The sequence below is a fragment of the Bos mutus genome, chromosome 22, assembly GCF_027580195.1.
Source record: "Bos mutus isolate GX-2022 chromosome 22, NWIPB_WYAK_1.1, whole genome shotgun sequence".
NCBI lineage: Eukaryota > Metazoa > Chordata > Mammalia > Artiodactyla > Bovidae > Bos > Bos mutus.
Window position 1 is genome coordinate 70497053 of NC_091638.1, and position 27858 is coordinate 70524910.

Below are 27858 nucleotides of genomic sequence, written 5' to 3' on the forward strand. Positions count from 1 at the left end.
GAAGGCTGAGCATCAAAGAATTGAAGCTTTTGAACTGTGGTGTTGGAGAAGACTCTTGAAAGTTCAAGGAGATCGAACCAGTCAATCCTAAAGGAAATCAACCCTGAAGATTCATTGGAAGGACTGATGCTGAAGCTGAAGCTCCAATACTTAGGCTACCTGATGTGAAGAGGCGACTCATTGGATAAGACCCTGATCCCAGGAAAGACTGAAGGCAGGAGGAGAAGGAGACAACAGAGGATGAGATGGTTCGGTAGCATCATCGACTCAATGAACATAAGTTTGAGCAAACTCCAGGAGATGGTGAAGGACAGGGAAGGCTCGCATGCTGCAGTTCATGGGGTCACAAAGAGTCAAATACAACTGAGCGACTGAAAAACAACAACATGACTGTGTAAGTTTGTTAAAACTTGTCAAAATGAGGTTCCCAAGTTGATGCATTTTATTGTATATACTCAGTCTCAATGAAGCTTTTTTGCCCCTGGCTTGAGGATGGTTAAACAGATAATGGGATAGACTGTGGTGGACATTTCCTTGGTTTTAGCTGTTACAATTGAGGGAAGAAGAAAAACTGGGAGTGGATTGTATTACGATGAGAAAAGAAGCACCGTTGACATTACCTCTGATGAGGGTTCCCTCTTTTTTTTTTTTTTTTTTTTGGCCATGTGGCCAATTTAACTTTAGCTGCCCTTAAGGTCCCCTGGAACAAATCATTGACCCGACGAGTCTTAATAATTCATCGCCTTACTTTCAAGTCACAGTTTAACTTGGTACCTCTAAAAAAGTTATAAACACTAGTTTTTAGTTCGGGTGACTTAAGGCCACAGCAGAACCAGGAACTGATGAACTGAGAAGACAAAGAACAGCCTGTCTCCTCCCCCCTGCACCAAAAACCTGGAAACAGTTTGTGGGAGCAACAGGCCTCCACTCCCAGGCCCCTGCGAGGTCCTACCCCATGGCCTTCAATGACATCCTGCTGCAGTTGGGGGGAGTCGGCCGCTTCCAGAAGATCCAGGTGATTCTGTTGACTCTGCCCCTGCTCCTGACGTTTTTGCACAACACCCTGCAGAACTTCACCGCCGCCATCCCCACCCACCACTGCCGCCCACCTGCCGACACCAACCTCAGTGAGGACGGGGACCTGGAGGCCTGGCTGCCCCGGGATGGGCAGGGGCGGCCCGAGTCCTGCCTCCTCTTCACCTCCCCCCAGCGGGGACCGCCCTTTCCCAATGGCACAGAGACCAACGGCACAGGGGCCACAGAGCCCTGCCCCCACGGCTGGATCTACGACAACAGCACCTTCCCTTCCACCATCGTCACTGAGGTGAGGAGCCCTGGGCCCCCAGCTTCTTCTCCCAACCCCTGTGTCCCCATCTTACCATCCCCACACATACCCACACACACACACAGACTGTGCAAACCTGACCTGAATTTGTCCAAAGACCCTGGAGCTATGAAGCGTTCTGCCCAAAATGCAGGACAGAAAACAGGGGTTGGAATTGAGGTCTTCCTGGTAGAGAAGGTTATGGAACGCCTTGCAGAAAGCTGTTCCCTGCCCCTCCAACCTCCCCCAGAGAGAGAGAGATACTGCTGCTGGAGTTCAATAGTCTACTTTGGTTTCCCTGAGAGTAGGAAGGTGTGGGAGTGGTACAGAGAGGTGGAGAAAGGAGGCAAGCAGAGAGTGGAGGGCAAAGAGAATATTCCTGAGCAGGGGATTCTGGGCTCAGAGTCCTAGAGACAAAAACAATTTCCTGACTTCGTCTAGAAATAGCTCTCAGCAGCTGGGGCCAGGAGATGGAGAGCAGCCAAGGAACTAAGATGGGAAAGAGAACAGGGTTATGGGGAGGGGGAGGGTCCTTTCATCTCTAGTGATTTAACACCCCTCCCCCGAAACACACACACAGTCGATTGTAGAGTCTCCCTGGCCTGCTAAATGGTTCATCCGGCTGAATTCTGCACTCTGTAGCTGTCGCATGGATCGTGCTCTTAACATCTGTTCTAGTCAATGGTCTTTTGGTTGCAAGAAAGAGAAGCTGTCTCCAGTCAGCTCATGAGGAAAGGGATTTCAGGAAATCCAAGGGCAGGAAACAAAGCGTGTCCAGGCTTCATGGCAACTGGAACCAGGGATTGGAGCTCCAGAGGCATCACTATACACTCACTCTATGACTCTCCTCTCGACCCATTTCGTCTATGTGCTCATCTCGCAAGACGACTGCTGATCCCAGCTCTGCCCCATTACCTCTCAGATTTAGGGCCCACCACCAACCGAAGGGGCTTCCCAGGTAACACTAGTGGTAAAGAATCTGCTGCCAATGCAGGAGACATAAGAGGTGCAGGTTCGATCCCTGGATTGGGAAGATCCCCTGGAGAAGGGCATGGCAACCCACTCCAGTATTCTTGCCTGGAGAATGCCCATGGACAAAGGAGCCTGGGGGCCTAGAGTCCATGGGGTCGCAAAGAATCACATGAACTCACCAGCCAGAACATTTCCGTAAATCTTAATTCAAATTCTTAGAAAAGGCTCTGATTGGCTCAACCCAACACATTGATGAGTAGCCCCCGTCACAATCCTGCAATTGGCTCAGGTGTCCACATTTAATCTAATCATCACACCAAGGGACAAAATAGTGGGATTATGTGGCCCCTTGCCTGGTAATCAGGGCTGTGCAGAAGGGGCTGTGGGTGAGCACAGTCTCCAGACCTACCTGATGCAGCATCAGTCTGAAAGCGGTAGGAGTTAAGCCATACTTCCCACTAGCCAGACCCAACACACAGAACTACAAGGTAAGTAAGGATGGCTAGTCCTCCTCCCTCTGAGCGTCATAAGCCATCCCCTCCTGGCATGGCTGAGGGGGAATGCCTTCCTTATTCTCCAGCCTCCACCCAAATTCTGAGACATCCTCTTCCGCCCACCTTAACTTGTATGCTATCAATCCCTCCAATTCTGCTTTCCCGTTTCCCTTCTTAAAACTCTGCACCCTGCTTTCCAAGTTCGACAATACTCCAGGAACTATTAATATCAACCTTGCTGTTGTTCTTCTGTTCAAAACAGCAGGCAGTGTGATCAGAAGCTCAAATTTATTTGGATTCCTTGCCATCTGAAGCAAAGAATCTGGGTGAGTGAGCACCTTAGCTTTCCTTCTAAATGGAGAGTTAGTAGTCATCTTCTCATCAGTTTCGGTGACTGACAAAGCCAGATGCCTACAATTTTCCTGAGTTGTGGGGAGAGGCCAAGAATAATCCAGTCCTCTTCCAACAGGTACTGTGTGTGGGACCAACGTCCACAATATTTTAATGAACACAGCCAGGATAACTCTTCCTTGGGCCAATAATGCCAAAGGCTGCACCAGAAAACACTTCATTAGGATAATAGGCAGCTTACATGTATAGCCCAGTGTGAAGCTGGACCTTTTGAGTTGTGAAGCAAATGCAATAGCCCACAAGTTACCAAGGGTTGCTTAAGCAAGAAGATTAGTCTCAATGAAGATGCTCCACCCAGGCCACATGGCTATATCTAGTAGGCACAGCAGCACAGGTCTCCTGAGGAAGACAGGTCCCAGCTTGCCCCTTGGAAAGAACTCCTAAAGGGCCCTGTATCCCAAAGGGATACTTCATCCCTCTGAATGAAAAGCAAAAAAAATTAGTATAATAAGAAATAAGATGCTAGCTTTGGGTTATAATAATTAAAAAAAAAAAAAACCTACCTGAGCTCTTCTCCTTATTTTCTTTTTTAGTATTTATTTATTTAGCCAAGTCAGGTCTTAGTTGTATCACGCGAGATCTTTCTTTGCAGCACACGCACGGACTTTCTAGTTGCAGCAAGCAGGCTTCAATATTTATGGCACACTGGCTGATTTGCTCCAAGGCAAGTGGGATCTTAGCTTCCCGACCAGGGATCAAATGTGCATCTCCTGCATTGCAAGGTGGATTCTTAATCACTGGACCACCAGGGAAGTCCCCTCCTATTTCCTTCTGAATTAAAATATCCTGAGTATGCTCCTTGGAAGAAAAGTTATGACCAATCTAGACAGCATATTAAAAAGCAGAGACATTACTTTCCAAACAAAGGACCTTCTCGTCAAAGCTATGGTTTTTCCAGTAATCTTGTATGGATGTGAGAGCTGGAGTATAAAGAAAGCTGAGTGCTGAAGAATTGATGCTTTTGAACTGTGGTGTTGGAGAAGACTCTTGAGAGTCCCTTGGACTGCAAGGAGATCCAACCAGTCCATCCTAAAGGAGATCAGTCCTGGCTGTTCATTGGAAGGTCTGATGCTGAAGCTGAAACTCCAATACTTTGGCTACCTGATATGAAGAACTGACTCATTTGAAAAGTCCCTGATGCTGGGAAAGATTGAAGGCGGGAGGAGGAGGGGACAACAGAGGATGAGATGGTTGGATGGCATCACCGACTCAATGGACATGAGTTTGAGTAAACTCTGGGACTTGGTGATGGACAGGGAGGCCTGGCGTGCTGCAGTCCATGGGGTCGCAAAGAGTCGGACACTGAGTGACTGAACTGAACTAAATAATTGGCAGCTTCTATCTGAACTGTATGAGTCAGGACTCCTGTTTGCTAGTGGCTGCAATTCAACTCAAACTAATCTGAGCATGAAAAGAGGGTATAAAGGTTCCCATAACCCAACCACAAGACAAACAAAGGCAGAGCTGGCTCTAGAGCCCATGGGAACCAGGGCCATGTGTGCAAGACCTTTGTTGGCGTTCATCTGTTCTCTGCATGATGGGCATGTAACTATGACACAGATGCTTCGTTTAACATTGCCACTGCCCATTCTGGGCTCACTTCTAATAACTGTCTCTCTGCTTCACCTTTTTAAAAATTGTTTGAATAATTTTATTTATTTACCTTTGACTGTGTTGGGTCTTCATTGCTGTGCGGACATTTCTCTAGCTGCAGCAAGCAGGGGCTCCTCTCTAGCTGTGGCACAAAGGCTTCTCGCTGCGGTGGCTTCTCTTGTTGCTGAGCCCAGGTTCTATGGGGCCAGGGCTTCAGTAGTTGCGGCTCCCAGGCTCTACACCAGAGGCTCAATAGTAGTGGCGCACAGGCTTAGTTGTTCCAAAGCACGTGGGATCTTCCAGGACCAGGGATCAAAGTCATGTCTCCTGCATTGGCGGGCAGATTCTTTATCACTCACTGAACCAGCAGGGAACGCCTCTCTGCTTCAACTTTGAAAAATTCTGGGAAAGACATTTTCTGACCTGGGTCGGGTGCCCACTCCAGATCCAATGACTACAGCGCAGGGAGGGCCTGAGTTACTATGAACGGCCGGCCTGAGTCCGCCTTTCACTTCTGTTCCGCAGTTGAACAGCAGTTACCATTTCATGGCTCTACTTCCTGGCCCCGCTGCCATTCGTTTTCTCTTTTTCTTTCCCCTGAGGCCAGTCTCACAGCATCTTTCATTTATCACAGGCTTTATCAAGTTAGCAGTGCAGAGCTGTCCTAGACAGCAATTCTGAGTCTCCCTCAAATCCACGACTACCCATTCCTATGCTTTGGTTCCTTAGGGACGAATAAACAACAGGTCCTGTTGTATAGCACAGGGAACTATATTCAATATACTGTGATAAACCATAATAGAAAAGAATATGAAAGAGAAATACATGTGTGTGTAACTGGATCACTTTGCTATACAGCAGAAATGAACATAAGCATACTGTGAGGTACAATGTAAATAAGCTTTGGCATATATATATAAAGCACTGTATCAGTTCAGTTCAGTCACTCAGTCGTGTCCGACTCTTTGCGACCCCATGAATCGCAGCACGCCAGGCCTCCCTGTCCAGCACCAGCTCCCGGAGTTTACTCAACTGTGTGTGTGTGTGTGTGTGTATACATATATATATGAGGCCCAGGAGCACACAGAGGTATATGAGCCTCAAGAGCCTCAGGTGCACATGAAGAGAACATATATACTAAAAGTCTGTGCTCACCCTAAGGTGATATAACCCCTTGAACTGTTGCTTTCACAGACGACAAGTACCTTAGGGCAAAGCAGAGGCAGATAAATTCTTTCTGACTACATATTCCATATTCATTTATCAGTTTCTATTCTGAACTACACCCAGATTTCATCACTAGGCTGCATACAAATTGTGTTCTCTTCTCACTCCTCTGACTTCTTTTGTTATTTGACAAATCCTTATTTTTCCATTTTCTCTAAAATTGATAAATCTATTTTTAAAATTGTATTGAAGTACAGTTGATTTCCCTGGAGAAGGAGATGGCAACACACTCCAGTATTCTTGCCTGGAGGGTTCCATGGACAGAGGAGTCTGGCCGGGTACAGTCCATGGGATCACCAAGAGTCGGGCACAACTGAGCAACTATCACTCACAGTTGATTTACAATGTACTTCATAGTGTACTTGTGTTCATTTCTGCTGTATAACAAAGTGATCCAGTTACACACACACACACACCCACACACACACATATATATATCTTCTTTTTCATATTCTTTTCTATTACAGTTTATAACAGGATATTGAATAGAGTTCCTCATGCTATCCGGCAGGACCTTGTTGTTTATCCATCCTGTACACAATAGTCTGTGTCTTCTAATCCCGCACTCCTAATCCTCCCCTCCTCCAGCACTTCTCTGACTTCTCTCCTCTTTCCTACACTCTCTTGCTTCTCATCCTTCCATTCCTCAGTTCCAGTCTATCTTATTCCTAACTCCTCCCTACAATGCGTCTCCATCTCCACGGTTGTATTCTATTCACCAGTTTCCAATAAGGACTATTAAAATGAAGTCCCAGTTTGACAAAACCCTAAAATCTTTTTTAAATAAAAGTTATATCAGATAACACATAGAATTACAGAAAAGTAATTATTTGAATAAAACAGCAATAAAGTCCATTGCTTTTTTTCACTTTTCATTTTATATTCCAGTTCAGTCGCTCAGTCATGTCCGACTCTTTGCGACCCAATGAATCACAGCACGCCAGGCCTCCCTGTCCATCACCAACTCCTGGAGTTCACCCAAACCCATGTCCATTAAGTCAGTGATACCATCCAATCATATTATCCTCTGTCGCCCCCTTCTCCTCCTGCCCTCAATCTTTCCCAGCATCACGGTCTTTTCAAATGAGTCAGCTCTTCGCATCAAGTGGCCAAAGTATTGGAGTTTCGGCTTCAACATCAGTCTTTCCAATGAACACCCAGGACTGATCTCCTTTAGGATGGACTGGTTGGATCTTCTTGCCGTCCAAGGAACTCTCAAGAGTCTTCTCCAACACCACAGTTCAAAAGCATCAATTCTTCGGCACTCAGCTTTCTTCACAGTCCAACTCTCACATCCATACATGACTACTGGAAAAACCATAGCCTTGACTAGACGGACCTTTGTTGGCAAAGTAATATCTCTGCTTTTGAATATGCTGTCCAGGTTGGTCATAACTTTCCTTCCAAGGAGTAAGCGTTTTTTAATTTCATGGCTGCAGTCACCATCTGCAGTGATTTGGGAGCCCCAAAAAATAAAGTCAGCCACTGTTTCCCCATCTATTTCTCAAGAAGTGATGGGACCGGATGCCATAATCTTAGTTTTCTGAATGTTGAGCTTTAAGCCAACTTTTTCACTCTCCTCTTTCACTTTCATCAAGAGTCTCTTTAGTTCTTCACTCTCTGCCATAAGGGTGATGTCATCTACATATCTGAGGTTATTAATATTTCTCCTGGCAATCTTGATTCCAGCTTGTGCTTCCTCCAGCCCAGCATTTCTCATGATGTACCCTGCATATAAGTTAAATAAACAGGGTGACAATATACAGCCTTGACGAACTCCTTTTCCTATTTGGAACCAGTCTCTTGTTCCATGTCCAGTTCTAACATGTTGCTTCCTGACCTGCATACAGGTTTCTCAAGAGGCAGGTCAGGTGGTCTGGTATTCCCATCTCTTTCAGAATTTTCCACAGTTTGTTTAGGGCTTCTCAGATGGCTCAGTGGGTAAAGAATCCTCCTGCAATGCAGGAGATGCAGGTTTGTTCCCTGGGTCAGGGAAGTCCCCTGGAGGAGGACATGGTAACCCATTCCGGTTTTCTTGCCTGGGGAATCCCATGGACAGAGGAGGCTGGCGGTCTACAGTCCACAGGGCCGCAAAGAGTCAGACATTACTGAAGCGACTGAGCGTGCACACATGGCTATTTAACAATGTTGTGTTAGTCTCAGTTGTACAGCAAATTTATTCCATTATACATATACCTGTATCTATTCTTCTTTAAATTCTTTCCCCCTTTAGGTTGTTGCATAATACTGAGCAGAGTTCCTGTGCTATACAGTAGGTCCTTGTTGATTACCCATTTTAAATATAGCAGTGTGTACATGCCCATCCCAAACTTCCTAATTATCCCTGCCCTCCCCCTCTTTCCCCGGTAACCATAATCTCCTTCTCTCAGTCTGTAAGTCTCTTTCTGTTTTGTAAAGAAGTTAATTTGTATCATTTTTTTTGTTCATTTGGTTAAATGTATTTGTTCTTTTTTTTTTTTTTAGATTCTGCATTAAGTGACAGAGAGTGATATTTCTCTTACTCTGTCTGAAAGTCCATTGCTCTTCTGAGAAAGTGTTCAAATGCCAGCTTCCCAAATTGTATATCATGTGGTGTGTGCACAGGGTATTAATAGTCCCACAGTAATAATTAAATTCACAAATAAGGACTTCTTTCCAATCAAATCAAGATTATCAAGCAATTATACCTGAAGGATGAATTCATTTGGATATATTAATACACCCTAGGGAGCATTCCCTAAACATCCTGGTCATCCCAGTCCCTTTTCCTTTTTCTTTTTTCTGTTAGCGAAAGAAATGAGTTTTAAAATTCACTCAAAAGTATACAAAAATTAGCTCTTACTTGTAAATGAAATGCCACACTCATTTGTCATCTTTACTTAATTTTAGAGGCGTCTGTGAGCAGTATGATTTTTCTCCAGGTTCTAGAGATGTTTTACTCCACCTCGAAATGAAGTACTTTTAAAATGGGAATCTTTTTTCTAATATTCATTAAAAAGAGCAACAAAAGTTAAACTATTAGTTAAGGTATTCAAGTGCTGCTTACACAAGATTGCAAATAACTACACCCTCTCAGACTTGCTTATGGAAAGTTAAGGGAAGGATGCAAGGGTATTTCACAGAACCCTAGGTCAAGAACTTGAGCCCAGTCTTATGAGAGACCACAATCAGGAGGTTGAGGAGAACCAGCGCATCTGGACTCTCCATCCCTACCTCTCTGGCACTGTGCTGTCACCCTGATCTCTCTGAGCAGGTTCCTCATCCTTCTTCCCCTCAGCCCTCCTCCTCTCCCCCTCCTCCCCTCCGCCTCCTCCCCCTGCCTCTCTTCCCCTTCTTTTTTTCCTCCTCTCCCACTCTCTCTCTGTCGCATGATTTCTCAACTCCACTTCCACGTTGTTCCACATTTGGCCCTCTCATCCCAGCTTTAAGTGTCCTTACAAACCTTGCTTCTCTGAGTCCCTTTTCCAAATCTGTAAGAAAAAGAACCAGATTTTTAATTCTGTCAGTGTTCTTCAGCTGCACCCAAGGAGGGACAGGTTAAAGAGCCCTGAAAGAGGGTTAGCGATTAGTGCTTTGAAAAGGGGGAGCAGGCTACTCAGTCATTCCCAAAAATATCTCTTACGTGTTTTGAAATCACTTGAATCATTATCACCAGGAGAAGATGGCAAGAAAGATTGTGTGACTCAGGGAGGCAGGCTCTCCTTATGTGCCGGTCCCAATCCAACATACTCAGCCCACCAGGAAGGATGGAGTGGACTGTGGTGGGGCCAGCCTGGCTCTCCTTGACTCTAGTTCTTCCTTCCTTACAGTGGGACCTTGTGTGTACACGCAAGACTTTGCTGCAGTTGAGTCAGTCCATCTTCATGGCAGGAATACTGGTCGGAAGCTTGATGTCTGGGATCATGGCAGACAGGTCAGTGATGAACAAGCCTGAATCAAGGAGCAACAGCATAGCCCCTCTAGGCTGGACACAGAGGGGAGACTGGCAGCCCTGTGAATCCAGAGAGGGACACAGAACTGATCCACCCAAGCCTGACCATGTCTGGAAGGTCTGTAGGAATCACACAACTGTCTATCAGCACTTTTCAGGTTCACCTCCTTTCAGTTCCTCCTCACAATACCCTTGTGAAGCCAGCATGAATGTTACCATTAACTGCATTTTACTAATGAGGACACTGAGATTCAGGGATGCAGATAATTTGCCCAAGATGCTTAGAAGGAACCCAGAAAATTATGTTGTTAGTTTTGAGGAGTGGGATTGGAAAGAAGAGAACTTTTCACTCTTTGTTATTATACTGTTTGAACTTTAATGGTAATTCATTACTTTTGTGATTGTGTACTTTTTTTTTCCCATCTGCTCTGGGTCTTTGTTGCTGCTCGAGGGCTTTTCTCTAGCTGCAGAGAGCAGGAACTACTCTGTGCTGTGAAGCACAGGCACTAGGCACTCGGGTTTCAGTCACTGCAGCACACAGCCTCAGTAGTTGGGGCGCATGGGTTTAGCTGGTCTGCGGCATGTGGCATCTTCTTGTACCAGAGATTGAATCCAAGTCCCTGCGGACTTAACAGGCGGATTCCCATCCACTGTGCCAGCAGGGAAGTCCTAAAGTAAATATTTAATGTTTACTTTTTAAAAAAAAGTACAGTCACACAGCTAACAAGTGGAAAAATCAGGACAAGAATCCAGATTTTCTGACACCCAGAAGAAATTGCTTCCCACCACTTCTGCCTTGTGTATGACATGTGAGTGTCACAGAAACACAAACCTGGCAATCAATAGCAGTGAGGGACCAGCCTCAGGTCTGCCACAACTGTGCACCACAAGAAGGTTATGCCACCTCTCTCAGACATGGCTTTTCCACCTATAAAATGGAGGCTGTGATAAGGGTTAAATTAGTACCTGCAACTCAGTGTTCGTTACCCTAACCTTGACTGTCTTCCAGGCCAGAGACCATAAAAATAACCATGGGATGAATATTAAGAGGCAGTTTTCTAAAGAATAAAATTTGAGGGTGTACCCATGGCTGATTCTTATTGATGTATGACAGAAACCCACAAAATTCTATAAAGCAATTATCCTTCAATTAAAAAATAAATAAATTTTTAAAAATTTTAATGAAATTTGAAAATACTATGTCACAGCAGATCAAAGACACAAAATGAGCTTTATTATTCATAAAATATAAGCCACAGTCAAATCCATTTTGAAAAAGTATAAACCTTGCATAGGTTTCCCAAAAATAAAAATCCCATAAACCAAGCTCATGGATACAGAGAAGAGACTGGTAGTTGCTAGAGACAGGGAGGAGGGGATGGCCAAAATGAGTGAAGAAGGTCAAAAGTTACCACGTTTAAGCTACAAAATAAGTAAGTCAAGGGAATGTAATGTACAGCATGATGACTGTGCTTAATAATCCTGTATTGCATTTGAAAGTCACAAAGTGAGATCTTAAGTGTTCTCATCACACACAAAAAAAATCATGGTAACTATATATGGTGATAGACTTTAAGTAGATTTATTGTAGTGCTCATTTCACAATGTATACAAATATAGAATCATTATATTATACACCTGAAACTATTTCACTGCTGTATGTCAATAATACCTCAATTTAAAAATACATCACAAAAGGCTGTCTCCTAACAGGAATGTTGGTTGTTTCTATCAACCAACAGTCAAAGACTCAACCACACCCCAAAGCAGTAGTTCCCAAACCTTGGAAGCGTGTTAAAAATCAGGTTTCTAGCATACCTTCCAGATATGCGATAGGCCATAAGTGGGGCTCTGGTATCTGCATTGCTTTCAACACACCCCTGTGATTCTGATGAAGGCGTGTGACTCCCTCCACAGAGGTTTGCTGAGATGCATCAGGACCCTGGACAGCAGCAATCCAAGGATCCTCCCAACAACAGGTCCCCTAGATGCCAACCTTCACCCAATTATTCTCCGCCTCCCATCTCAGCATCTACCCCATGGTCACATGCAGGCAGCCTCACAAGCACCTGTTAGATTGCCCAGGGCATCAGGATGAGACAGCCAGGGACACGGGACAGGGGAGCAAGCATTGTGCTTTCCAGGTTTCCCCTCCTTTCACAGGCTGGGCCGCCTGAAGGTGCTGACCTGGAGCTACCTGCTGTTAGTGGTCTCAGGGACCTGCACTGCCTTCGCCCTCAACTTCTCAGCCTACTGCATTTGCCGATTCCTCTCAGGCATGGCTGTGTCGGGTGCCAGCAGCTCGTCTATGATTCTGAGTGAGCGGGAACCCAGGAGGGTCAGCTCATGGGGACTCCTCAATCACAAGGGTGCAGTGACCCAGGGAACCTGATAGATGCAAACCTCAACTCCTTCCCTGAGTACCTGTCCCAGCCCATTCTGATCTATCTGGGTCTTTCCTGGAGTAGGTAGTGCTCCAAGAAAAAAAAATTAAGATCATGGCCTCTTTGGTGGCTCTGATCATTTGGGGCTGGAATTTATAGGTATTTAGGGATCATTGTAAGGATGAACTAAGTAAAGACTCAGAGACTGGAGTGGGGTTGCTTAGAGAAGCCAGGGAATCTTTTATTCAACACTTGTTTATTAAATACAATTTCAAAAGGCATTTAATTGTGTCACATCCAGCACTGTGGATAAACAAGTGAACAAAAAGACACTACCCATGACCTTAAAGAGTTAATAGTAGACTGGGTGAGCTGCCAAGCAGTTACAAATTGGTTTACTAAAGGCGAGGATGGGGGCTATCCTGGATGATGTGGGAGTTCAGAAGTGGGGTGCTCAATCAGGACTTGGGGAGCCAGGAAATCACCCCAGAAGTGGTAACATCTAAGCTCAGAACTGCACAAAATGTGAGGCAGAAAGAGAGGAAGTAAAGTTCTTGGGCAGAGTTCTAGACAAAAAGAAAAGAATATACAAGTCCCTGAGGCCAGAGTATGACCCCTAGGAAGAAATGAAAGTGCTGCAGAATGGCCTGAGCATAAGGCTCATTCATCTCTATTTCCCAGGTCAAGCAAAGGCCATGGCACAGGATCTTCAACTCTAAATGCTTGTTGAATTAAAACGAGTTGAAGGAAGTGCAGAGGGAGCAGCTGTAGGCAGGTCAAAAGAGGTTTGGGAGAAGCAAGGAAATATGAATGTTGAGGTTGGTGACACTGATTAGGAGCATTCATAGGAATTCAGAACCTTCTAGACCATCCCTACACACACACACACACACTGAACCTAACCAAATATCATACCATCCTTACCTTATCCAATGAGGGGCCTAGGGGTGCAGAGCAGGACTGAGCTCACGAGATGAGCCCTTCCACTCCAGTGTGAGGCTCCTCCTCCACCCCCTAAATATACACATACTCACACAACCGACTTCAACCGAAGCTCTGCTCTTCTCCCCAGGTCTGGAGTGGTTGCCCATCCATGCCCGTCCAAGTCTGGGCCTCCTATTAGGATTTGTTCCCAGCCTAGGCCAACTCTTCCTGGCTGGCATGGCTTACACTCTGCCCCACTGGCGCCACTTGCAGCTGTTGGTGTCTCTGCCCCTCTTCATTACCTTCGTCTACTCCAGGTGAGTGGGACCTCAGTGTAAGGTAGAGTGCTCAAAATAAGTCACAGATGGATATAGCATCTCCTAGAACACCCCTTCCCTTCCTCCTTAAGTATCAAAGCAGAGCAAAGCAAAAAGAATCAATGTCCACACTGATAGGTGAGGAAGACCATGGCCAGAAAGGACTAAGACTTGTCCCAGGTCTCCCAAGTAGACAGGGATAATCCTTGAAGTAGAACCCAGAGCTCCTAACCTCAGCCCAGGATTCTTTTCACCCCTCCCAGCTGTCTTCCCACTCTGGTCTGTGCCTTTCTCAGAAACCCACAACTCTGTCAATTCAGGCTAAATTCATGCCACCCCCAAACCCCACCCACAGGTTCTTCGTAGAGTCTGCCCTCTGGCACTCCTCCTTGGGGAACCTGGACCTCACCCTGAAGGCCCTGCAGAGAGTGGCCCAGATCAATGGGAAGCAAAAAGAGGGTGCCAAGCTGAGTGTGGAGGTGAGACCCCCTCCCAAGACCCTCTGTGATACCCCACCAGGGCTCCTCCACCTGCCCCCCCCCATTCTAGAATCCAGGTCGTCTGGGGCTTCCCAGGAAGAGGGTGGAGGGAGGGGTCCCCAGGGGAAGCTAAGTGCTGAGCCCCATCTATCCAAACAGCTGCTCCAGATGAGTCTGCAGAAGGGCCAAGCCCAGCCATCGATGCTGCAGATGCTGCGCTCCCCTGCTCTCCGTCAGCTCTTCTTCTGTATCGTCCCACTGTGGTAGGTCCATCCCCACTCATGTAAGAAAAAGACAAACTGATGGGAAGATAAGCAGACTGAGGAAAACAGGACATCCTGGGTAGGTGGGAGGCTGAGGGAAGCCCCGCCTCCAGTGGGAAAGGACATGGGTATTCTGGAGACTCAGAGGGCTCCCCACCTGCTGAGGGAGAGAGAGAAAGCCCAGCTCTACCTCCTCTCCTGAGCTTGCATCTCAGCCAAGCGGCACCACTGACCTTGAGAAGAAAAAAAAAAGCAGCCACCCCAAGAAGCCCTGAGCTTCTGGACCTAAGAGTTCTGTATCACAGGCTCTCACGTTCTCCTGAAGAAGTCTGCATTCTTCTAATTGCCATGTAACAAATACATACTTAACAGCTTGAAATAGCACACACTTATTAGCTCACCATTTCCATGGGTCAGGAATCCAGGCAGAGCTTAGCTGAGTTCTCAGCTTAGGACTTCACATTCTCATCTGGATACTCAACTCGAGAAGACTCCACTTCTAAGCTCACCCAGGTTGTTCAGTAGCCCAGTCATGTCCAACTCTTTGCGACTCCATGGACCACAGCACACCAGCCTTCCCTGTCTTTCACTATCTCCTGGAATTTGCTCAAGTTCATGTCCATTGAGTCAAAGATGCCATCCAACCATCTCATCCTCTGTCGCCCCCTTCTCCTGCCCTCAATCTTTCCCAGCATCAGGGTCTTTTCCAATCAGTCAGCTGTTTGCATCAGGTGGCCAGAGTATCGGAGTTTCAGCTTCAGCATCAGTCCTTCCAATGAATATTCAGAGTTGATCTCTTAAGGATTGACTGGTTTGATCTCCTTGCTGTCCAAAAGACTCTCAAGAGTCCACAATTTGAAAGCATCGATTTTTCAGCTGTTACCTGAACTTATTTCCTTGCAGTTGAAGGGCTGAGGCTTCTTGCTGGCTATCAGCTGGGAGTTAACCTCAGCTTCTAGAGATTGCTCTGTTTTTCACAAGGACTTTCCCACCATGGCTGCTCACTTCATCACACCAGCAAGGAGCATCTCTAGAGTGGGTCTGCTAGCAGGGGCCCATCCTGGAGGCTGTCTGCCACTATGTCTTCCTAAATACTATGCAATGTGTCCCTGGCAAGGGGGTCGTTTGCCGTTGACAAGAGTATAACCATGATCTCACTTGATTTGCATACTTCCATAACTGTTCTGAAGGAAAACTTAGAGGGCGGCAGAGGATGAGATGGTTAGATAGCATCACTGATTCAACAGACATGAATTTGAACCAACTCTGGGAGACAGTGAAGGTACAGGGGAGCCTGGTGTGCTGCAGTCCATGGGGGTCACAAAGAGTTGGATGTGTGAGGACACACACACGTGAGTGCACACACACACACACACAGAGCAGGGAAATGGAAGGAGGGGAAGAGGACCTGTTGTGAGGTAAAAACATTATTTTCTCCTAGGTAATTTTTAAACATATGATAGATAACATTCTTTTTTTCTTTAGAATTAAAGGAAGACTTTCTTATCTGCATTCAAAATATAAAAAACCCACTGAAAGATTAATATAAGGCCTAAAGGAAAGAACAGATAGTGAGAGCAGTTTGCCAACTGTAATTACCATGTAGACGTGGTATGCCTACTACTCAAAGCATATCCCCTCTGTTCCTGCCCCAGGTCCATACTCCTTTTCAGCCTTTATGGCATGGTCATGAGTCTGCAGAGTTTCGAGATCAACATCTACCTGGCCCAGGTGTTCTTCATGATTGTGGACCCACCATTTTATTTCCTGGGCTTTTTGGCCACCAAATCACTTGGCCGCAAACGTACCCAAACAGCCTCCTTGCTGTTGTCTGGGGTCTTCATTGTGACCTGTGCAATGATACCTCTGGGTGAGTACCGCCCCATTCCAGCTCCCGTCCTGGTCCTTCCCCCAGCCTGGCTCTCAATCTGGCCCAAGTCAGCTACCCAGAGGGTGTGAAAAACTCAAGGCTCCTCCAAGTCTTTCTCAGCACGTTATCACCACCTCTTTTCCTTCCAGATCACATATTCCTCCGCATCACGATGGCCGTGATAGGAAAAGGCTGTTTGATTGGCTCCATAAACTGCCTCTTTATGTATGTGGGGGAGCTGTACCCCACAGTAATGCGGTGAGTGGGGGTGTTGGGGAGGAGTCCTGGGATGGAACAATCAGGCCCTAGGGCCAGATGGTTTCCAGTCGGAAAGAGCACAAAGGTCAAGCAATTATTTTTTAAGGCAAGAAAGAAAAAAACACACAGAAACTAGAACAAATTAAAGACAAAAAGGAAGATGGTACTAGTAACTCAAAATACATCAGTCGATACAATAAATGTAAACAGATTAAACCTACCAGTTAAGAGAGAGATTTTTTTTTACCTAGGTTTTTTTTTATCTAGTTCATGATTTTATCTAGTTCAGGTGTAAACTACATGAACTAGATAAAATCAACGTGGATTATCTGGTAGGTTTAATCTGTTTACATTTATTGTATTGACTGATATGTTTTGGGTTACTAGTACCATTCTCCTTTTTGTCTTTAATTTGCTCTCATTTCTGAGTAGTTTTAAACAGATTAAACCTACCAGTTAAAAAACAGATAATCCAAGTGGATTTTATCTAATTCATGTAGTTTACCAGAGACCCATCTAAAACGTGAGACCATGAAAATCTTAAATGTGGAGAAATAGAAAAGGATATACTAGGCAAGTATTAACCAGAAGACAGGTAGTTAGAGAGGTCAAAATAGACTTTAAGAGCAAAAAAGTACAATAGCTAAGAATATGGCCCAGAATTCCCTAATGGTCCAGTGGTTAGGACTCAACACTTTCACTGCCAGGGCCCCAGGTTCAATCCCTGGTTGGGGAATTAAGATCCTGCAGGTCACATGGTGCAGCCAAAAAACAAAAAGAATATGGCTCTGGTATAAAAGGTAACTAGTCTAAATGTTCAGTCATCTTAACTATAAAACACAAATAATAATAGTACCAGAAATAGATTAAATAGAAAATAAATATACGAAAGAAAGTCAAAACAAAAAGTCAATCTTTGAAAATACCAATGAAATGGGCAAATGCCTGGTAATAATAATAAATTTTTTAAAAGACTAGACATGGATAAATATTGGGAATAAAAAACTGAACAATAGATCTAGAGTAGTTAAGATGCAAAAATTTAATTATGTAAGTAAAGATGCAAAAAATCTACAAACAAGTCTATACTGATAAATTCTAAATTTGAATTAAATTGACAAATTCTTTGTAAAAATAATATAGGAAAACTAATTCTAGAATAAATTAAAAATTTGAATAATAAACTTTAAAATCTCATCTCAAAAGAACACCCTGCCCAGATATTAATACAAGTGAGTTCCACCACATTTTCAAGGAACAAACCTTCCAGTGTTATATAAATGATTCCCCAAAACAGAGAAAAAGGAAAACTATGTCAACTACATTCTGTGAAGCAAGGTGATACTGAAACCAAAGGAGATTAGTTATGAAATGAAGATAACAGGCCAATGTTACTCATAAACAGATACAAAAATCCTAAACAAAATATTAGAAAAATGAATTCAGTGATGTATAAAAAAAGATTATACATGATCAAGGAGAGTTGATCTCAAGAAAGCAAGGATAGTTTTACATTAGAAAATACATTAAGGACTTCCCTGGCAGTCCAGTGGCTAAGACTTGGAGCTTCCACTGCAGGGGGCACAGGTTCAATCCCCTGTCAGGAACTATGATCCCACATGTCATGGAGCATGGAAAAATATATATAGATATAGATATAACCACATTAACAGATTATCATCCCAATAAAATTTAAAAAAACAAACCTTGAATAAAAATTAACATCCAGGGACTTCCTTGGTGGTGCAGTGCTTAAGACTTCACCTTTCAATGCAGGGCATATGGGTTCCATCCCTGGTCAAGGGAACTAAGAGCCCACATGCCTCACAGTCAAAACATCAAAATATAAAACAGAAGCAAAATCCAATAAAGACTTTTAAAATGGTTCACATCAAAAAAAAATTTTAATTAATATCCATTAAAAACAGTCTTAGTAAAACAACAATAGAAAAAAAATTAACTTGATAGAAACAGCTACCAAAAATCCACAACAAATACTATTATTAATGGTGAAACTTCAGAAGCATTCTCTGTACATTTGGGAATAAGACCAATGTGCCTGCTATCTCCCTTTCTATTCAACATCATCCTAGAGAGTGTGATCAGTGCCTGGGATAAGAATAATAAAAGAAACAGGACTGGAAAGGAAAAATCAAAGCTATCACTACTTAAGGAGGATGTAGCTGTCTGTATATAAAATAGATAACTAATAAGAACCTACTGTTCAACAGAGGGAACTCTACTCAATACTCTGTAATGACCTATATGAGAACAGAATCTAAAACAGAGTGGATATATGTATATGTATAACTTCATTGATTCTCTTTGCATATAGCAGAAACATAATATCGGAAGTCAACTATACTCCAGTGAAAATTAATTTTAAAATATACATATAAAAATCTAAAATTTATACCTGATACGTGTATACCTGAAATTTAAAAAAAAAAAAAAATTAAAAAATTAAAAAGAAAAAATAAGAAAAAAAATCTAAAATTATTAGACATAGTAAAGTTTGGCAAGGTGACTGGATACAAGGTCGATAAATGAAAGATCAAGGGACTTCCCGATGGTCCAGTGGCTAACACTCCACCCTTTCAATGCAGGGTGCCCAGGTTCAACCCTGGGTCAGGGGACCGATCCCACAAGCCTCAGCTAAGAGTCCATGTGCCGCACTAAGTCCTGGTGCAGCCAAATAAATAAATCAATGTTATAAATAAATAATCAATTGCAGTCTCTACTCTTCCAAAAGAGATTTTTTCAATTCCTATATCAATAAAAATGTTGAAATATATTAAAATATATTAAAGAAAATGTAAATAAATGTATTATGTGCAGGGATAGGAAATCTCATAATGTCAACTCATAATTGACATAAGTTGATATTAAAATGTCAACGGTTCCAATATTGATAAATTCAATGCAATTCTGATGAAAATCCCAATGGATATTTTCAAGAAACCAGCAGGTAAATTCTAAAATGTATATAAAAGTACTGTGGGCCAAGTATAACTAAGGTATTTTTTAAAAAGGACAGAGGGAAAGGACGTGCCCTACCAGAAATTAAGACATATTATAAATTCTGGCTATAAAATTGTAGTAATTGAGATAGTGGATGCCAGAGCAGGAAGGGACAAACTGTCCAATGGAAAAGCCCCAAAACAGATCCACTGGGAAAAACACTGCAGGTGATTGGATAAAGCCTGGACTATTGAACAACTAGTACCAGGACATCTGGGCTTTCCTGGTGGTTCGGTAATAAAGAATCTGCTTGCAACACAGGAGACACAGTGTCGATCCCTTGGTTGGGAAGATCCCCTGAAGAAGGAAATGACGACCCGCTCCACTGTCCTTGCCTGCGAAATCCCATGGACAGAGGAGCCTGGTGGGCTGTAGTCCATGGGGTTGCAAGAGTCAGACATGACAGCAACTAAACCACCCACCACCAACAGGACACCTATTTACCTATATCAGAAATAAATAAAATCCAATCCATATTTCAACCTTAAAGAAAAATTAATTTCTGTTGAAGCGGGGAGGATTTCTGAAGACATTCTTTAAAAAGGCTAACCAAAAAAGAAACACTGATAAATTTTTCTATGTTAGATTTTTTTTTTCTCCTGGCCATTTGTTTCACCATAAACAAGGTGAAAAGAGAAAAAGAAGGTATTTACAAGGATTTGTACACAGCATTTATAAAGAACTTCTGGAAATCAGTGAGAGGAAAAGACTATTTCCATTAAAGTAACAGAATAACATCAACAATAATCCCCCAAAATATAAAGTATTTTAAAATATCCTTGAAGTAGTTTTAAATCTCCACCAAGGAGCTGGAAAACTAGGCCAACCATCTAAGGGCAGTTGGGAATTGGGAGCCCGGAGAGGTAAGCAGAGCTCCTGAGCAAGCGCTACACATGAGGAAGAAAGTCACGTGCATTCTCTCTGATCTCAGAATCAACTGCTTAACACAGTACTGGGGATCCTGGACAACACTGCTGTATTCAGAAATAAAAAGAAATAAGAAATTTGGTGTCTTCCCTGGTGGTACGATGGACAGGAATCTACCTGCCAGTGCAGGGGACACGGGTTTGATCCCTAGTCAGGGAAGATTTCACATGCTATGAAGCAACTAAAGCCCATGAGCCACACCTACGGAATCCCATACACCTAGAACCTATTCTCTGAAACAAGAGACGCCACTGCAATGAAAAGCACCCCCACTGCAACAAGGAGTAGCCCCCACTTTCCACAACTAGAGAAAGGCTGAGTGCAGCAACAAAGACACAGCACAGCCAAAAATAAATAAATCTTAAAAAATAAAAATTAAAAGAGAAGTGTTTACAACATCATTATTTAGAGAGATTATGACCATCACCCTAAATAAACCAATAAAATCAATGTGTGTGTGCTTAGTTGCTCAGTCGTGTCTGACTCTTTTCAACTCCATGGACTTCAGCCCGTCAGGCTCCTCTCTCCATGGGGATTCTCCAGGCAAGAATACTGGAGTGGGTTGCCATGCCCTCCTCCAGAGGATCTTCCTGACCCAGGAATCAAACCCAGGTCTCCCAATTTGTAAGTGGATTCTTTACCATCTGAACCACCAGAATCAATAAACAAAATTAATAAAACAGTTTAGCAGGATGGTGGTTACGAAATCAAATTACCAAATGTCAAGAGCAATAACATAGAAGCTATACCCTAGAAGCAGTAATCTAGAGAAAAAATCCAGAAGATAACCTAGAAAATCTTTGAAAATGAAGACACTATTCAGAAAAGCACATAAAGCAAGATATTACCAGGAAATTAACAGAGGACACCCAAGACTTCCATGGAGAAATTTTCTGAAACCTTCTTAAGATATAAAGATTATCTTAGTAAATGGGGAGACATTCCACACTCTTGTTTAGAATAACATAATAAAGATGTCAAGTTAACTTTTAGAAATTTATAGAAATTCAACAGAATCTAATCAGAATTTCAATTAGATCATTTTTAGGAACTCCAAAAATTATTCTAAAATTTATAAAGAAGAAAAAAGACCATAATTGCTAGTCAGTTCTGAAACAAAGCAAAGAGGAGTCTCTCACTCTACCATCTATAAAGACATATAACAAAGCCATGGTATGTCTGTGGCTTTCTTGGTGCAAAAAGAAACAAATAGAATTAATGAGAGGGCTTGGAAACTAATAGATACAGATGGAGACAAGGATCAGATGAAGACAGAGGCGGGGGAGGAGGAAGGAAGGGGAGGGAGAGGAAGAGGAAAAGAGAAATATGGCAACTATACTGATTCGATTATATCAAAAAGGACTTCTGCTTATTGAAGGATGCAATGGACAAATTTAAAAGACAGAGGAATTCCCTAGTGGTCCAGTGGTTAGGACTCGGCGCTTTCACTGCTGGGGTCTGGGTTCAATCACCAATCAGGGAGCTAAGATTCCACAAGCAAGCCACAAGCAAAAAAAAATATATATATATATTAAAAGACAGAGGGTAGATTGGGAGGAGGTTTTTACAATATTTAACACTGAAAAGTTCAAATATTAAAAATATAAATGCTGCTGCTAAGTCGCTTCAGTCGTGTCTGACTCTGTGCGATCCTGTAGACGGCAGCCCACCAGGCTGCCCCATCCCTGGGATTCTCCAGGCAAGAACACTGGAGTGGGTCGCCATTATGGAACACCTACAAATCAACAAGAAAGAGAAGGAATTCCAGTAGAAACTTTACAAAAGAAATAAATACATGGGTATTTTATAGACAATGAAACCCAAAAGATTAACTACATGAAGAATGAGATTGTCACTTTGCACACATTAAAGTGGCAACATTAAAAAGCTGGATTATGCCAACTGTTGTGGCCACAAGAGAATACGGAACCCCTAAATCCCCACGTGACCTACACGCACCACTGGTGGGTATGAAAGTTGGTGCTGCTATTCTAGAGAACTACTGGCAGCACACACACACACACAGCCCTAACCACTCCCTTCTTGGGCTTCATCTTAGAGAACTTTTCACATAGGAATGCGTACATGATCCATGCTCGAGCACACTCACTGCAGTGTTGTTTGAGGTCATGGCTGATGGGCAGCAGTCTAGACATTTAGGTGAACCATGGAGAGATGCCCGCTGTGGAGGGCTGTGCAACAGTAGGTAAACGTATAGGCATGGAAATACCTTTGAAACAGAGTGTTGAACTAACACAACATTATAAAGCAATTATACTCCAATAATAATAATAATAATAATAAAAAGAGTGCTGAATGAAATGAGAAATAGAATGATCTATTACTTATACCATTTAGGTAAATTAAAATATTTGTACACGAAACAATACAAGAACATATGCAAATAAAAAATGCATATCAAACGTGATAGAATAAGTTGACTTTGGCAAGGAAGGGATTGGGAGAGGAGAACGATATTATAGCTATGGTTTTTCTAGTCGTCATGTACGGATGTCACAGTCGGACCATAAAGAAGGGTGAATGCCAAAGAGTTGATGCTTTCGAATTGTGGTCCTGGAGAAGACTGTTGAGACTCCCTTTGACTGCAACAAGATCAAACCCCTCAATCCTAAAGGAACTCAACCATGAATATTCATTGGAAGGACTGATGCTGAAGCTGAAGCTCCAATGGGCCACCTGATGTGAAGAGCCGATTCACTAGAAAAGACCAGACCCTGATGCTGGGAAAAATCGAGGGCAGGAGAAGGGGGCAACAGAGGATGAGATGGCTGGATGGCATCATTGACTTAATGGATTCAGTGTGCGCAAACTCTGGGAGATAGTGAAGGACAGGGAAGCCTTGTCTGCTGCAGTCCATGAGGTTGCAAAGAATCAGACATGACTTAGCAACTGAACAACGATGATTATATTGATAAAAAGGACTCAACAATTAAGATGGGGAATAAAAAGGCCTTTCAAGTACAAATGATAATAGAGGGTGAAGGTCATGAACTGAGCTTTATAATTAACTCAACCCTCTGCTTCTGGGGTTCAAAAAAAAAAATGTAGAAAAAGAGAGAGTGACTAGGCTGGTGCTTTAGATAAGGTGATCTGGGTGGGTCTCCTCTGTAAGGATCAAAGGCAAACAGTAAAGAATAAATGAGGAAAGAAAGGGATAGGGCGAAAGATAAGAACTGGGTAGTCAGGACACATCACATAGGAATTTAGAAAGAAGTCAGATTTTTTTCTAGCCTGATGAGATATCACTGGTGATTTTAAGCAGAGGGTGTAAGGATCTGAGTTACAGTTTTTAAAGATCACTTTGTGGGAATTTGGGGTTGACATACATACACTATTGGTTTTATTTGTTGTTATCCAGTCACTAAGTCGTGTCCAACTCTTTGGGACCCCATGGACTGCAGCATGCTAGGCTCCCCTGTCCTTCACTATCTCCCAGAGTTTGCCCAAATTCATGTCAGCATCATGCTTCAGCATGAGTCCTTCTTATGAATATTCAGGGTTGAATTCCTTTAGGATTGACTGGTTTGATCTCCTTGCAGTCCAAGGGGCTCTCAAAAGTCTTCTCCAGCACCACAGTTTGAACACCATCAGTCCTTATGAATATTCAGGGTTGATTTTCTTTAGGATTGACTGGTTTGATCTCCTTGCAGTCCAAGAGACTCTCAAAAGTCTTCTCCAGCACCACAGTTTGAAAGAATCAGTTCTTTGATGCTCAGCCTTCTTTATGATCCAACTCTCACATCCACACATGACTACTGGAAAAACCATAGCTTAAACCATATGGATCTTTGTTCACAGTGATGTCTCTGCTTTTTAATACATTGTCTAGGTTTGTCATAGCTTACCTTTCAAGGAGCAAGCGTCTTTTAATTTCATGGCTGTAGTCACTGTCCACAGCGATTTTGGAGCCCAAGAAAATAAAATCTGTCACTTCTATTTGTCATGAAGTGATGGGACTGGCTGCCATGATCTTAGTTTTTTGAATGTTGAGTTTTAAGCTAGCTTTTTCACTCTCCTCTTTCACCCTCATCAAAAGCCTCTTTAGTTCCTCTTCATTTTCTGCCATTAGAGTAGCATCATCTGCATAGCTGAGGTTGTTGATATTTCTCCTGGCAATCTTATTTCAGCTTGTGACTCATACAGCCAAGCATTTCACATGATGTACTCTGCATAGAAGTTAAATAAGCAGGGTGACAATATACAGCCTTGACACACTGTTTTCCCAGTTTTGAACCAGTCCATTGTTCCATGTCCAGTTCTAACTGTTCCTTATTTACCCACATACAGATTTCTCAGGAGACAGGTAAGGTGGTCTCTTTAAGAGTTTTCCAGTTTTTTGTGATCCACACAGTCAAAGGCTTTAGTCAATGAAGCAGGAGCAGATGTTTTTCTGGAATTCCCTTGTTTTCCCTTTAATGTAGCGAATGTTGGCAATTTGATCTCTGGTTTTTCTATGTTTCTTGAACCCAGTTTGTACATCTGGAGGTTCTCAGTTCACATACTGCTGAAGTCTGGCTTGAAGTATTTTGAGCATAACCTTCCTAGCATCTGAAATGAACACAATTGTATGATAGTTTGGACATTCTTTGGCATTGCCCTTCTTTGGAGTTGGATTGAAAACTGACCTTTTCAGTGCCATGGCCACTGAGGAGTTTAATCTCTTCAACTTCTGTTAGGTCCTTACCATTTCTGTGCTTTATCATGTCAATCCTTCCAGGAAATGTTCCCTTGATATCTCCAATTCTCTTGAAGAGGTCTCTAGTATTTCCCATTCTGTTGTTTGGCTCTACTTCTTTGCATTGTTCATTAAAGAAGCCCTTCTTTTTTTTTCTTTTTTTTAAATATAAATTTATTTATTTTAATTGGAGGCTAATTACTTTACAATATTGTATTGGTTTTGCCTTCTTATCTCTCCTCAATGTTCTCTGGAACTCAGCTTTCAGTTGGATGTATCTTTCCCTTTCTTTACCTTTCACTTCTCTTCTTTCCTCAGCTATTTGTAAAGCCTCCTCCAAAAGAAGACAACCATTTTGCCTTCTTGGATTTTTCTTTAGTATTTTGGTCACTGCCTCCTGTACAATGTTACATACCTCCATCCATAGTTCTTCAGGCAGTCTATCAGATCTAATCCCTTGAACCTATTCATTACCGCCACTGTATAATCATAAGGGATTTGATTTAAGTCATACCTGAATGGCCTACACTACCGATACTATATACAAACAGATAACTAATGAGAACCTCCTGTATAGCACAGAGAACTCAGCTTGGTGTTCTGTGATGACCTAAATAGGAAAGAAATCCAAAAAGGACAGGACATACATATACATGTAGCTAGTTCACTTTGCTGTACAGCAGAAAATGACATAGCAGTGCAAAGAAACTATAATCCAATTTTTAAAAATAAAATAAATAAAGATCACTTTGGCTTCCTCGTGGAGAATAGACTGGGAATAGAAGGGCCCAGAGTAGAAATGGGGCAACTCCCCTGGCGGTCCAGTAGCTAAGACTCTGTGTTCCCAATGCAGGGGGCCCTGGTTCGATCCCTGATCAGGGAACTAGATCCCACAAGCTGCAACAAAGATCGAAGATCCCTAGTGTCATGACTAAAACCCATCACAGTCAAATAAAATAATTTTTAAAAAACAAAAGTAGAAATGGGATGACCGGCCAGGAGCTTACTGCAATGGCACTGGCAAGAGGTGAAAATGACTCATCGTAACCTGGGGCTTCCCTAGGGGCTCAGTTGGTAAAGAATCTGCCTGCAATGCAGGAGACCTGGGTTCAATCCCTGGGTTGGGAAGATAACCTGGAGAAGAGAATGGCTACCCACTCCAGTATTCTTGCCTGGAGAATCCCATGGACAGAGGAGCCTGGCAGGCTACTGTCCTTGGGGTCACAAGGACATGACTGAGTGACTAACCACTTTCACAGCCTGGTGGGCAGTGGTTGTGGAGATGGAGAGGAGGGAGCTGATTCTGAATGTGTTTTGAAGGAAGAGCCATCCAAAGATGTGGGGAAATAAGGGAACAGGAGTCATCAGGACGATTACTAGATACTTGAACAACTGGGTCATTCGACGTGCCCATCGATGTGCCAGGATGGGGAATCTGAGCGAAGAGCAGATGTGGAGGTAGAAACGAAGAATTCTTGCCATATAAAATTTGAGGGGCCTTTTAGACACCCAAAATGAAGGTGTTGGGTAGGAAGCTGGATATGGTGTCTGGAGCTTGGGGAAGAGGTTGGTTGGGGATTTGTTCACAGTTATACAGTAAGTTCAAATTGGAACCGGAACCCTGGCTTCTTGGTCCTGAAAACAGTTACTATCAACTTTCCTTTTAGCCAGCCAGGGTAAGTGCATCCCTGTGAAAAACAAATGAAAGTGTTAGTTGCTCAGTCATGTCCGACTCTTTGTGACCCCATAGACTGCAGCCCGCCAGGCTCCTCTGTCCATGGAATTCTCCAGGCAAGAATACTGGAGTGGGTTGTCATTCCCTTCTCCGGGGGATCTTCCCAACCCAGGGGTCAAGCTCCTGTCTTCTGCATTACAGGCAGATTCTTTACCATCTGAGCCACCAGGGAGGAATGTGAAAGAAGAAAACACGATTGACAGGCAGAGTTAGGGCACCCACAGACCTCATTGGCCTCACCGGGGTGCTCTCCCTCCCTGCAGGCAGAGAGGTGTGAATGTGACAAACTGCTTGGCGAACATAGGCAGCATTCTGAGCCCGCTGGTGGGCATGACCTCTGACCTCTACCCTTCCCTGCCTCTTTTCATCTATGGAGGGGTCCTCGTGGCTGCCTGCCCCATCACTGCCCCCCTGCCAGAGACGCGGGGGCTGCCGCTGCCCAACACACTGCAAGACCTGGAGAGAAGGTAGGCTTCCCCCCACACCCTCAGAGCTCTAGGACCGCACAAATCCTTGATCCAGTCCATTTAACAAAAAAAAAAAAGAAAAAAAAACAGATCCAGGGGAGACCGGGGACTTGTTGGGGTCATTCAGCTAGACTCTGGTGGAGCCAAGGCCAGAATCCAGCCCTCTGGCTTCCCTGGTCCTGTTTTCACAGATAGACAGAGCCCCCTAGAATCCTTTCTGGGGCTCTCAACTCTTGGAAACAGTGGGAGATTTGGACATAAAGTGGGACAACTGAGCACAAACCTAAAAAGGATCCCCCATCTCTACTCCCACACCCCGCTTCTCCTTCCCCTGTAGGTGGAAAGAGAAATCGGGGCAGAAGCAGCAGGAGCAGCAGATGGTCCCGCTCCAGCCTCCTGAGAACTGAGCAGGGGCAGCGGGTGGACGGAGTCCCTGCGTCCCCACACCAGGAGGAGGGAAGGAGAAACGGCAGCCAGGGGAGGATGGGCGGGGCCTCTACTGGACCTGTGGTTCCAGAGAATACTTCCCCGGGGCCCCCAGTCCCAGCCAGACCCATCCTATCAT

General features: G+C 43.6%; 1 protein-coding gene and 1 non-coding gene across 2 annotated transcripts; both read left to right on the forward strand.

Annotated features, from left to right (window-relative positions):
- Window positions 1–955: 955 nt before the first annotated feature.
- On the forward strand, window positions 956–27700 carry LOC102279207 (solute carrier family 22 member 6). The gene is made up of 10 exons (XM_005904870.2): window positions 956–1324; window positions 9831–9934; window positions 12116–12270; window positions 13409–13577; window positions 13933–14056; window positions 14216–14319; window positions 15975–16189; window positions 16339–16447; window positions 27090–27293; window positions 27631–27700. The coding sequence occupies exons 1-10, from the start codon at window positions 956–958 to the stop codon at window positions 27698–27700; spliced, it is 1623 nt and encodes a 540-aa protein (XP_005904932.2).
- On the forward strand, window positions 17111–17183 carry TRNAE-UUC (transfer RNA glutamic acid (anticodon UUC)). Its single transcript has one exon. It is a non-coding gene; the product is annotated as a tRNA-Glu (tRNA).
- Window positions 27701–27858: the final 158 nt, after the last annotated feature.